General features: G+C 34.1%; 1 protein-coding gene across 2 annotated transcripts in view; it reads left to right on the top strand.

The window, feature by feature from the left end:
- Positions 1 to 12064, top strand: part of KIF18A (kinesin family member 18A) — a 79702-nt gene that overhangs the window by 17763 nt on the left and 49875 nt on the right. For both annotated transcript variants that reach the window (XM_004016360.6, XM_042233305.2), the window contains 4 exons: positions 1381 to 1557; positions 2993 to 3067; positions 3263 to 3369; positions 8042 to 8204. In XM_004016360.6, coding sequence (XP_004016409.1) covers positions 1381 to 1557; positions 2993 to 3067; positions 3263 to 3369; positions 8042 to 8204 — 522 coding nt within the window. The remainder of the gene's footprint in view (positions 1 to 1380; positions 1558 to 2992; positions 3068 to 3262; positions 3370 to 8041; positions 8205 to 12064) is intronic.

Genomic DNA, 12064 nt, shown 5'->3' with positions numbered 1-12064 from the left:
TTTGTAAAAATGACTTCCTTTCTTTTTTAAAGTTAATTGGTCCTGTTGGTTAAGAATCTGCCTGCCAATGCAGGAGACACAGGAGATGTGGGTTTGACCCCTGGGTTGGAAAGATCCCCTGGAGTAGGAAATTGCAACCCACTCCAGTATTCTTGCCTGGAAAGTTCACGGACAGAGGAGCCTGGTGGGCTACAGTCCATGAGGTCACAAAGAGTCAGACACAACTGAGCACTCACATACGTGATAATTTTAGTTCAAACCAAGCTCAGAAGCTGTAGGAAGATTACTGTTAAACTCTTCAAAATTTGCATTTTGATAAATATGAAGTACATTAAAATGATTTGGGAACTCTTTTATTTTTAAAAAAAGGCAAGTTTCTAAAATCACATGAATATTACAGAAGCAAAATATATTTTGTATTCTAAATTAAAATCTCAGAATATGAGCAGACAGCGTGGTATAGAGACTGATTTCCTAAATTTTGCCATTCATGAAATTTTTTCCATAACTAATTTAATTTTAATAATCGACTGCTGTTGAGTCATTTGTTAGTCAGTGTTTAATACATATCTTATACATGCAAAATCAATTCAAGTAGCACCAGCCTGTGCACACTCCACACCGTTTGAGAAAGACTGCGCTGATGAAAAGCATAGTACTACTGGGAGCTGGGAGTCCTCACGGTTGTTTCTAGCTTTGTGAATTACCACCCATGTGACCTGAGGCAAGTCATGTGGCTTTTTGCTTAGCTTCATTTTTCTCTTCTGTAATATGAAAGAGTTACACTGGATAGCATAAGATTGCTTTTTCTAGAAAAATAAAGTTCTCTTAGACCTGTGGTTGTGCTTTCAGATAAAGTATTTGTAAGTTTATAATTTATTTTGTATTCATATTAAATGGTTATTTAAAGAGAGAAGTAGCTCTCTGCCATACAGAATTCTTATTATTCCTCTGGAGTGTTTCTCCAGGGCATATATTACTTTTGTATTTTAATTTCTTTTTAAAAATGAAGTTTTTTTAATAGACATTTTGATTTTGAATAGTTTTAAATACAGAAAAGTTGATTAGATAATACAGGAAGATTTTATTCAATATACCTCACACTCAAGTTTCCTCTGTTAGTATGTCACATTAATACGGTACACTTATTACAGCTAATGAAACAGTATTGATATTTTATGGTTAACTAACATTCACCCTTAATCAGATGGAGATACAATCTTTCAGTGGGAAATTTGTTGTTTATGTTCACTGAGCAGTCCCATAAGATGTGTAAGGCTGGGCATAGTTGTGCAGTGCTTAAATTCTTATAGTGAAATGGTAGCAGATTTGCATTTGCATGTGGAAAATGACATAAGAATCCTGTTTTTGTTCTTTCAGAAAAAGAATCAGCATATTCCTTACAGAAATAGTAAGCTCACTCGCTTGTTAAAGGATTCTCTCGGAGGAAACTGTCAAACTATAATGATTGCTGCTGTTAGTCCTTCCTCTGTGTTCTACGATGACACATATAACACTCTTAAGTATGCTAACCGCGCAAAGGACATTAAATCTTCTGTAAGTGTGTTTACTCTGCCTTTGTGGTAAGAGTACTTGGTGCATTTTTTTTCTTTTTTATACCTCTAGTGAAATATGAAGTAGAGATATATTTCTACTAATGAGTTAAGAAATCAAGGCTAGAAATGTCTTTACTAACCCAGTTAATTGAGCATTAACTAGGACAGTTAAAACATTAAACATCTTAATTGTATATATAAGAAATACGATTATTTAATCTTTGGAGAATTAGGATGTTTTAGTGCCTTTCTCTCTAACCTTTTTTACATCATGACACGTGATATTTTGATGGCGTTTTGGTGTAACTGGTCAAGGCCTCTGACACATTTATTGCAGCCAAAGCTGATGCTCTGCTGTAGCCCAGCACCAGTAGTTCTCCACCTGAAAACCACGGCCATGTTTGCTAATCCCTTCAAGCCTTAGTTATTTACTTCATCTATAAAGTAGATAAAATATCTGTCTCAGTTTATAAAGTAAATAGTTTTTTAAAAATAATTTATTTTCACATTCATGATATTGATGTAGGCAATCTGTATTGCTACAGCAATGTAATAATGAGTGGTTAGGTTGGTATTTTTGCCAATAATTTGGAGTAACTTTTTTTTAATGTAAGTCAAACATGATGATGGATGTGTAAAATCACAAAACTTCAGAGTTATAACAGACCTAGAGTTCAATTGGTAAATAATGGCCTCTCTTCCCACTTACCCCTCTGCTACTCCCATTTATTGAAGATAAGTGGGTTATTGTCTTCCTTAGAGAATTATTCATATATTGTTTATATAATAAATTGGGAAAGGTTATGCTTTATTGAGTATACAGAGGTTTTTCACACATATTTTTCATGCACTGCTTACACCAAACCACTGAGGAAGACATTTTTAGCTCTTCTTTACAGTTGAGGAATTACATGTTCAAAGTTGTAAGTATTAAAGTCTAAGTTAAGTGAGAAGTGGGCAAGGCCTTGAAATCAAGTATTTGGATTTAATGTTCTTTCCACTATTCCATAGCTGCCAGAGGGCTCATACTTTCATAAAAAGGATAAAATATATTGAGAACTTGTTAAAAGCTACTTGAACATACAAACTGGTAAAACTTTAAATTATCTCTGTATCTTAAAAGTTAAAGGACAAAGGAAAAAATGAGCAATTTTTATTATATGAATGCCTGCTTTGTAAGTTCTTTAAAGTACTTTTTCTCCGATAGTAAAGAAGGCAGTTTCTTTTATGAATGTTATTAACATGCTCAGTATACCCTTACCCACTTGTCATAGATTTTAAGCATGAGCATAGTTGATTATATTGTCATGACTGTAATTGTCACAAATTTTGAATTAATGAAGCTGAATTAATGAGGATGTAATGCTATTTTGTTTACATATATAACTGATTGTTACCTCCGTATATGCACAATCATAATTTCTTTTTCTTAACAGTTGAAGAGCAATGTTCTTAACCTTGACAATCATATAACTCAGTATGTAAAAATCTGTAATGAACAGAAGAAAGAGGTACGTCTTTTCTTTACGTTGTTGCTAATCTCTCTCAGTTCCTCATTTATGGGATTCTGTAATCTTTATTGTCTAAAACTCTATTGTCTTATAATTGAAATTTTGTTCAGTTATTTTTCACAGTAAAATTTTTCTGTGGCTATGTATAATGGAAACAGATAATTTGAATTTTTAACTACTGTTTCTCTCTACTAGATTTTAATGTTAAAAGAAAAACTAAAGGCCTATGAAGAACAGAAAGCCTTTACTGATGAAAGTAGCAAATTAATGATTTCAAACCCTCAGAAAAAAGAAATTGAAAGGTAAAATTGACATTAAAATCTTGTTTTAGGATTTTGTAAACTTTAGTCAGATGATTAAGTCAGAAATTTATTGTTATCATCATTTGTTGTATGTCTTTATGTATTCTCAACTGTTCAGGAAGTCACAGATTAGTCTTATATAGTACTCTTTGGAGATCAGGTAATTTTAATTGTGATTATGCAGATAGTGAGAAGCAGGTCTTAAGTGTGGGATGGAAAAAGTAAAGCTAATTATGTCACTTATGAAATTGGTTTTTAATAGTTTCCATGATTTTCTTCTGTGGTGTTTTAGTCCCTTCTGGCTGCTACAACAAAGTACCACAGACTGGATCGCTTATAAACAAACAAAACTATTTCTTACAGTTCTGGGAGCTGGAAGTCCTAGATTAGTGTGCCAGTGTGGTTGGGTAAGGGCTGCCTTCCATGTTGTAGACTTCTTCAATCCTCACATAAGCAAAAGAGAAGGAGGTCTCTCTGGAGGCTCTTTTATAAGGGCACTAATCCTATCAATGAGGTCTCCACCCTCATGACCTAACCACCTTCCAAAGGCTCCACTTGCAGTACGATCACCTTAGGTGTTAGGTTTCATTCAACATGTAAATTTCAGGGGACACAAATGTGTTCAAGCAATGGCATCTGGCATTATCATTATTTACATGGTGCATATAAATTGTGTCTACTCTTTCCTAACTTGATATAACTCTATTAATCCACTTAATTGAGTTTACACAATTAATTATTTAAAGGGACATCTCTCAATGATATAAGTTGACACAGAAAAATGATCTGTTTCATCTAAGTTTCTTAGCAGATAAATTTAAAAAACGAAAGCTGTAATACAGTACTCACAAGCACCAAGATAATTTCCAAATTGTCCTGATGGGCAATAGTTGAAGAGCTTTGAATCTTGAGTAGTTCTAAGAAGACAGAAAGGAATTCTTGAGGCAAACAAGTTTGAAAATTGTTCCTTACTTAAGGAAATTTAAGAAGTTTCCAAAGTACATGAACATATTGAAAGCTCCAAGAGGCCCATAGGAAAAGGAACCTGTTCACCTTTGATTGAAAGTTGAGTAAACCTTCTCCAAAGCTAATTTTCTATTATCAATAATATGAGAAACTAACCACATCTTAAAGCACTGATTACTCACACTTAGAACTCTTGAGTTTGCAGATGTCTTAGTGTACATAAGGAAGACTAGTTGACAGTGATTTTCAGCATAGTTTCAAGTGTGTATTGAAGTTTACATAAAATAATTTTTTCTTCAAAATACCCTAGATATTAAGATAACTTCTAGGAAAATAACACTTTATTTTTATAACTGTCTTTGTAGTTTTTGATGATATTTAAGCCCACATTAATTTCATCTGATGACTACAACTCCTCTGAAATTTGAAATGGCGTATTGTTTTCTAACTCATAGATTAGAACAAGGATTATATGTCATCCTTTCAAATCTTAATCCAGTGCTACCATACTGTGCTATTTTACAGATACAATAAGAAACAATTAAACAATTATTTCTCTCTATCAGTGACAATGAGTCCATTTTTCATACAGCATAAAGTTGACCTATGTATTATTAATAGCTCTGCTTATGCCAGAGATTTCCTTAATAGTGTTTAAATTATTTTCTGTTAATCCCACTAACAACCCATTGTCAAGCTAAAGTTATATTTAATAGTCTTAAAATACTTTTTGTTATATTCTACCAACTTTACACTGTCTTTTGAAAAATAACTTAAGTAAAATTGACTCCTCATTATTCATTTAATCTTGAAGCTTCTAATGCTGCTATATCATTAGTTGTGTGTTTTTTAGTCAAATATGGGATTGGTCCTCATGTAACCAGATAGCTCTTTGTTGTTGCAAGTTTCTTGAAAATTAAAGCAGCCACCCACTGCTCAAATTTGGAATCATTGCTTGCAAGAAATTGCTCAGCTCTACTTAACCAGATCTAATTATCAGTTGAAATTGTACAAATTGGTAGACTTTTCTGGAGTTGATATGGCTTTGAATCATTGACATTTGCTTTCTGGTTGTTGATTCAAGAAGGAGATGCCCTGAGTTACGAACACTTATTTGGGTATTTTTGACACTTCAACGTGACTTGCTACTGCTGCTAAGTAACTTCAGTCATGTCCAACTCTGTGTGACCCCATGGATAGCAGCCCACCAGGCTCCCCCGTCCCTGGGATTCTCCAGGCAAGAACACTGGAGTGGGTTGCCATTTCCTTCTCTAGTTCATGAAAGTGAAAAGTGAAAGTGAAGTGGCTCAGTCCTGTCCAACCCTCAGCGACCCCATGGACTGCAGCCTTCCAGGCTCCTCCATCCATGGGATTTTCCAGGCAGGAGTATTGGAGTGGGGTGCCGTTGCCTTCTCTGTCAATGTGACTTAACCAACTATAAAAACTTTGAGTTGTAATTCACTCAACAGGTGAAATAATTTGCATGTATTTATAAAGAAGGTAATAATACAGTTATATACCCCAAAGCCTTTTTCATTCTCTCACCAAAGCATCAGTCTTCTGAAATAAATATATGTAATAGTTCTGAACCATATCAATCATACTTCACATAAAATTTCTTTAATGCCATGAATTTTTATTGTCTTTAAGAAATATAATTTTTATGAAGTTTAAACAGGTAAAGGGAAGACTATGTCCTATTTGCTCTCTGTTAAAGCTATTAGAAAGATAATACTCAAAAAAAATCTTAAAGCATAATTGTTAAGCTCCAATCCTTTGACACCTGATGCAAAGAGCCAACTCATTGGAAAAGACCCTGATGCTGGGAAAGATTGAAAGCATAAAGAGAAGAGGGTGGCAGAGAATGAGATGGTTAGTATTCAATAGACATGAATTGAGCAAACTTTCAGAGATAGTGAAGGACAGGGAAACCTGGCGTGCTCCCAGTACACATGGTCACAAAAAGTCAGAAACAACTGAGCAACTGAACAATGAGAAAATACTCAAAAAAATCATGAAAAAGTATAATTGTTCATGTCCAGAGTAACTATATAACTTCACTTATGACTATGCCAAGAAATGTCTAGAGTTCATCATATGTCACATGAAATTATTGGCAAAGATTTTGTTTTCTAGCTACACAAATGTTTTAAATGACTAGAAAATAGTTATTAGTCAATCTCATAAGACTGTCTTTATAAAAAAATGATTTAAGAGCTTTCTTTGATACTAATTCCCTTCCTTCCTTCCTAATCACTAAACACCACCAACTAAAATAAGAATGGACCATAAAATTTCAAAACTAACAAATATTTAACTATGTCCTTGGGTAAAGTATTAACAGAAAATATAAGAAATTATCTTCGGGTATAACCTAAAGATAACTTATCAAATCATTTACTGGCATTAGAGTTGTTGTAATGTAATACAATGAAATTGCAATGTCCGTACATACTTCTTATGAAATATTTATCAGTTTGACAAAACTTCAGTGAAGTCGATGTATTGTGGTTTATATTCATTCCCAGAAGAGTTAAGAACTCTTTACTACTGACGTAAACTGTCAGGGTTTTTACCACAAATCCTTACAAATATACCTAACATTCTTGCCAAGGAACATTTATTTTTAAATGCATATACTGTGTTACCATTTTATTTTAAAAGGTTCACAGTTAATTTTTCTTTGAGAGTTTTGCCTGTATGTGATTGTCTCTACTGTTACTGTAGCTCAGACAGGATCTGTCACCAATATTCTGCTGACCCTGGAGGATGCAGGATTGGAGGCTCCTTTTGTTGTTTAATCACTAGGTTGTGTCGGATTCTTCTGTGACCCCAAGGACTGTAGCCCGCCAGGCTCCTTTGTCCATGGGATTTCACAGGCAAGAATCCTGGAGTGGGTTGCTATTTCCTTCTCCAAGGAATCTTTCCAACCCAGGGATCAAACCCATATCTTCTGCATGGCAGGCAAATTCTTTACTGCTGAACTACCAGGGAAGCCCATACACTCCATTTAGGGCTTTCACAGAAGTGATTCCACTTGAGGTAGTTATGCATTTGGAGGATATGTGAGTCATACTCCCCAACTTTGCATTTTGAAGGAAACACAGTGGAGTGGCTTTTGTAGATTTACCACATTGTGAACTTGGATATTTTGGATCTTGGCATTGTCAGCTGACTCTTGGCCAGGCTGCAGGGGGTACCTGACCGTATGGTGTGTTTTCACTGTTACAAGTTCTGAAGCTAAAAGTCAGCTATCTCACTTTCCCTAGGGGGCCATAGAGGCACCATATGATTATGCCACACACTGCTTACTTCTTTACAGCGAGCCAACACCAAAACAACACACAATACTGTGTTTCTGGGGCCTTGTGATTGAGATAGTACAAGTCCACATTATCATCCTTTTCTTACAAACAAAGTATTTAATTTTTGGTAAGTTACTAGATTACGCAGACAAAAATACAGTGTATGACTGATGCCATAGACCTTAATATACTGCTATCTTTTAATAATATGATCTTTCTTGGAGAGGAGAGAAAGAGAAAGCAACCCAATGTTACGAAAATAATGTTCATAACCCTTTACCAGCTATCTCACTTTCCCTAGGGGGCCATAGAAGCACCATATGCCCTTGTTCATGCAATTCTCTAAGTAAACAGCATTGCCTAGCACAAAATACTGAGATTCTATGTTTTATTTTTGTTAGATTTCAAGAAATTCTGAACTGCTTGTTCCAGAATCGAGAAGAAATCAGGCAAGAATATCTGAAGTTAGAAATGTTGCTTAAAGAAAATGAACTTAAATCATTCTATCAACAACAGTGTCATAAACAAATAGAAATGATGTGTTCTGAAGACAAAGTAGAAAAGGTATTTAACATCTTTATCATTAATTCCTAGAGATGGGAAAAACATGGAGACTTATAATTCTAGAAATTTGATAGTGTTGCGTAATCGCTCATCTATAAATACCTGGAAATGCTAGAGGAAATAGTGAGAACATTCTTTGAAATGGATAGTTAAGTGTACAAGAAAAATAAATAAATTCCTAAGTGTCAGAAACAAAAAGGAAATAGATGTAAAATCTCAGTTAAATCTGTTGCTTCTGTGAGGGTTGACAGAATGCTTAACAGGAAGTTAACACACTGAGGGAGAGTTGGGTACCAAAGTGGAGCAGAGAGAACAATTGACCCCATATGCAGGCAGTAGTTTACAGCTTAAATCAATAGGAGATTCCACCCAACCCACCCCAGAAGGATGTTTTGTCACTAACATTGTTACAATTTCCATTGCATCAGTGCTGAAAAAAAAAGAAACTTTTATTCTGTTTTATTATTTAATGTAGAAAAAGCGCACTGCTGTGCCCCTCATACACACAGACACACAGACCACTTACACTACACTTAGATAAGGGGCCCAAGGGAGACGGGGATTTAGAAATGAATCGTTTACTTTCGCTCTTAGTATTGGAAGTACACCAGAAGAAAACATTACCAACTAGCACAGGAAAATAAGAAACCAAGCCTAGGGTAAGAAAAGAAAGTCTGTTTTGATGACCATCATTATTGATACACTTTTCACAGGATTTTGAGGTTTGAATTTTTACAGTCCGTGTGTTTTGTTTAGCAAATCCCTAAAGTGAGAAATTAGCATAGGAAATGGTATCAGAGCAGTAATAATCTATAGGGAACTAAGTGGAAGCCATATAAAATCAGCCTAGTGAAACAAGCCTAGGTTTGGATTTTCAATTCAAACCACAAATGAGAGCTCACTGTCCAAAATTACAAAACATGTGAAACAGCCCTCCACAAGCAAGTCAGCAGACTTAGTAAATATGATAGAACCCCCTCCCCTGCAAAACATCGGATACAACAAACTGATAAAACCTGTAAAAACAGTCATCAAAGAAGGAATCAAAGATGAAAAGAATATATATATATATATATGAGAAGAAAACAAATGAAACTTCTAGAAATTAAAGATTTATTTACTAGAATTTAAAATTTCAACGTATAGGTATAGTACTAGGCAATATTTTAAATACTTGACATCCATTAACACATTTAATTCTCCAAAAATCCTGTGGGCTGTATAATATTATTATCCTTGTAATTAAAATGAGGAAACCAAGGCCCAGAGAAGTCATTCTGTCAAAGATCACCCAGCTCATAGAGTCCTAGCTACTATTTGAACTCAAGCAAGCTGATGCTGGAGCCTGGAGTCTTGTCCCTGGAGAGAAGAGCCTGGTGGGCTACAGTCCATGGGGTTGCAAAGAGCTGGACACAACTGAGTGACTAAGCACAGCACACAAAGAGAGAATTAAAGAACTGGGAGATCCAAGGAAATCACACCAAATACAAGATAAAAAGATGCCAGGTGTGAACAGGATGTTGTTATGTAAAAAAAAAAAACTAGAAAGTCACGCATTCATCTAGTAGATACATTGAAGGAGATGCGTTAATGCAAAAGGGGAAAGGATAATGTGCAAACTCTAAGGCTTAGACTTTTCTAGAACTAATAAGTTGTCAATAAAATGTAAATTCAAGAAACGTGAGTTGTAAGCAGGAAAGGAAAATGTGTGCTTGGAGGTGTGCAACTCCAGAGTACCGAAAATCAGAAAAATAAGCATTTTGAAAATAAGAGATTCTCCCCAGTTTTGGTGTTCATTGATGATAAGGTTAATTGCATTTTTAAGTACCTTTGTAATTTAATGTGTTTATTAATAACACATTAAATCAGTCATTCAAAGTAGTTTATATAATTTAATCACATAGAGATTAAATGCATGAGATGCATTCACATATTACTTATTAAAACCTTTCTGTTGTAGATAACCCCCAGTCCTCTTAGACTTCTACCTTAACTGAGTCTTCATTTCCCACATACCCAGAAGTAACAGTTATTTATAAAATTTTTACATATTTTTTAATATCTGAAAGCCATCAAACTTTGATAGTACTTTAAAAAACTAGCATTTTAGGTTTTTTCAGCCCAAGAAATGGGAAAGATGTGATAGGCTAAGAAGTTAATCATAAAGCATTAATAATGTGTCATGGATATGAGAATATCAGTTACTATTAAACTAATTATCAAAATTAGTAATTTATTTACTGAATATGCATTTATTATGCCTTATTGAAAATATGTTTATTTTAAACCACTTTATTGAGATATATGATTGATGTTTAAAGAAACTCACAAACATAGACAACTTGACAGGTTTGGAGATAAATATACACTAGTGACACCATCTCCACAATCTATGCCATAATCCTGTATTACACCTCCTAAAGTTTCCTCCCACCCACTTTATTAGTAGTAGTATTATATTAACAGAAACACTTAACATAAGATCTATCCTCTTAATGATTCTTAAATATACAACAATACACTATGATTCAGCCTTTAAAAAAGAAGAAAATCATGCCATTTGCAACAACATAGGTGAGCCTGAAAGACACGCTAAGTGAAGTAAGCCAGACAGAGAAGGATGGATGCTACATGATACTATTTATATGAAAAGTCTAAAATCATCAAACTCAGAAGAAGAATCGAATGGTGTTGCGAGGAGTTATAGGGAAGGCAAAATAAGGAAGTACCAGTCAAAGGGTAAAAATGTAAAACAAATGCACCCTAGAGATCTAATACTGTACAGCATAGGGCCTATAGTTAGTAATGTATTGAATACTGAAAATTTCTTTTTAATTTTGTTTTCCAAGTGTATTTAAAATGTTCCTCACATCCTTTTAAGGCAGAAGACTAGAATGTATATCTTTGTTTAAAATTTGTTGCAATGTACTTTAACTTTCTTGAACTACAAGATTGTTGCCAATATTTTTGATAACCTTCATGACTTCCAAATAATAAAATATCTCATAGGATTAATATTGGGTTGGCCAAAAAGTTTATTTGAAGTTTTTTTGAGAAACCCAAACAAACTTTTTGGCCAACCAATATGTCAGTTTGTTATTATGAAATCCCTACATATGTTAGTTAAATGGAATTCTGAGAAACTGCTGTATTACCTATTCTAAAAGTTATATGTTATATCTCAATTATTTGCATTTATTATAATTTCCAGTAATGGTAATATTTTTCAATTTTGTGTAGGTTTCCTTTAAATAAATGCCAATTTTCTGAAAGTACAATTACCTGATTTACGTCTTGAAAAAAGACAAGAAATTCAGTCATGGAAAGCTGATTGAGAGCAGCTTGTTTTGAACACTTTTATATATATCCTAAGCATTGTGCTAAACACAATAGAGATAAACCAAAGTACAGACATTATAGTACTTCAGTTATTTATAAACTAGTTGGAGCAATAAAATGATATAAAAATGACACAGCACTGTATGATTATCATGTAAGGAATAGTACAATAATAAAAATGGCTAATATTGAGCATTAACTGTTTGCCAGACTTTTCAAAGTATTTTGCATGGGCTATTTCATTTAGGATTTATAACAAGCCTATGAGGTATATCCTCTATTATTACCACGGTTTGTGAGCAGCAAAGATACAAAGAAGTCAAGTAAGCTATCTAGAGATATATGCCTAATCAGTATGACTGAACCAATATTAAACTCTGGCTGTCTGGCCTCAGTCTGTACTTGTGAGGATCCTACTATACTATAAGTACTAAGTGTTATAGCTATTCATAGTAAAAAACAGTGACTTCTGGTTGTGGTGAAGAAAGGCTTCGTAGTAGAGAGATGAGATTTATACTGGG

The sequence above is a fragment of the Ovis aries genome, chromosome 15, assembly GCF_016772045.2.
Source record: "Ovis aries strain OAR_USU_Benz2616 breed Rambouillet chromosome 15, ARS-UI_Ramb_v3.0, whole genome shotgun sequence".
In the NCBI taxonomy this organism is placed as follows: domain Eukaryota; kingdom Metazoa; phylum Chordata; class Mammalia; order Artiodactyla; family Bovidae; genus Ovis; species Ovis aries.
The sequence above is the reverse complement of the archived record's forward strand: the minus strand, read 5'-3'. Positions and strand labels throughout refer to the sequence as shown.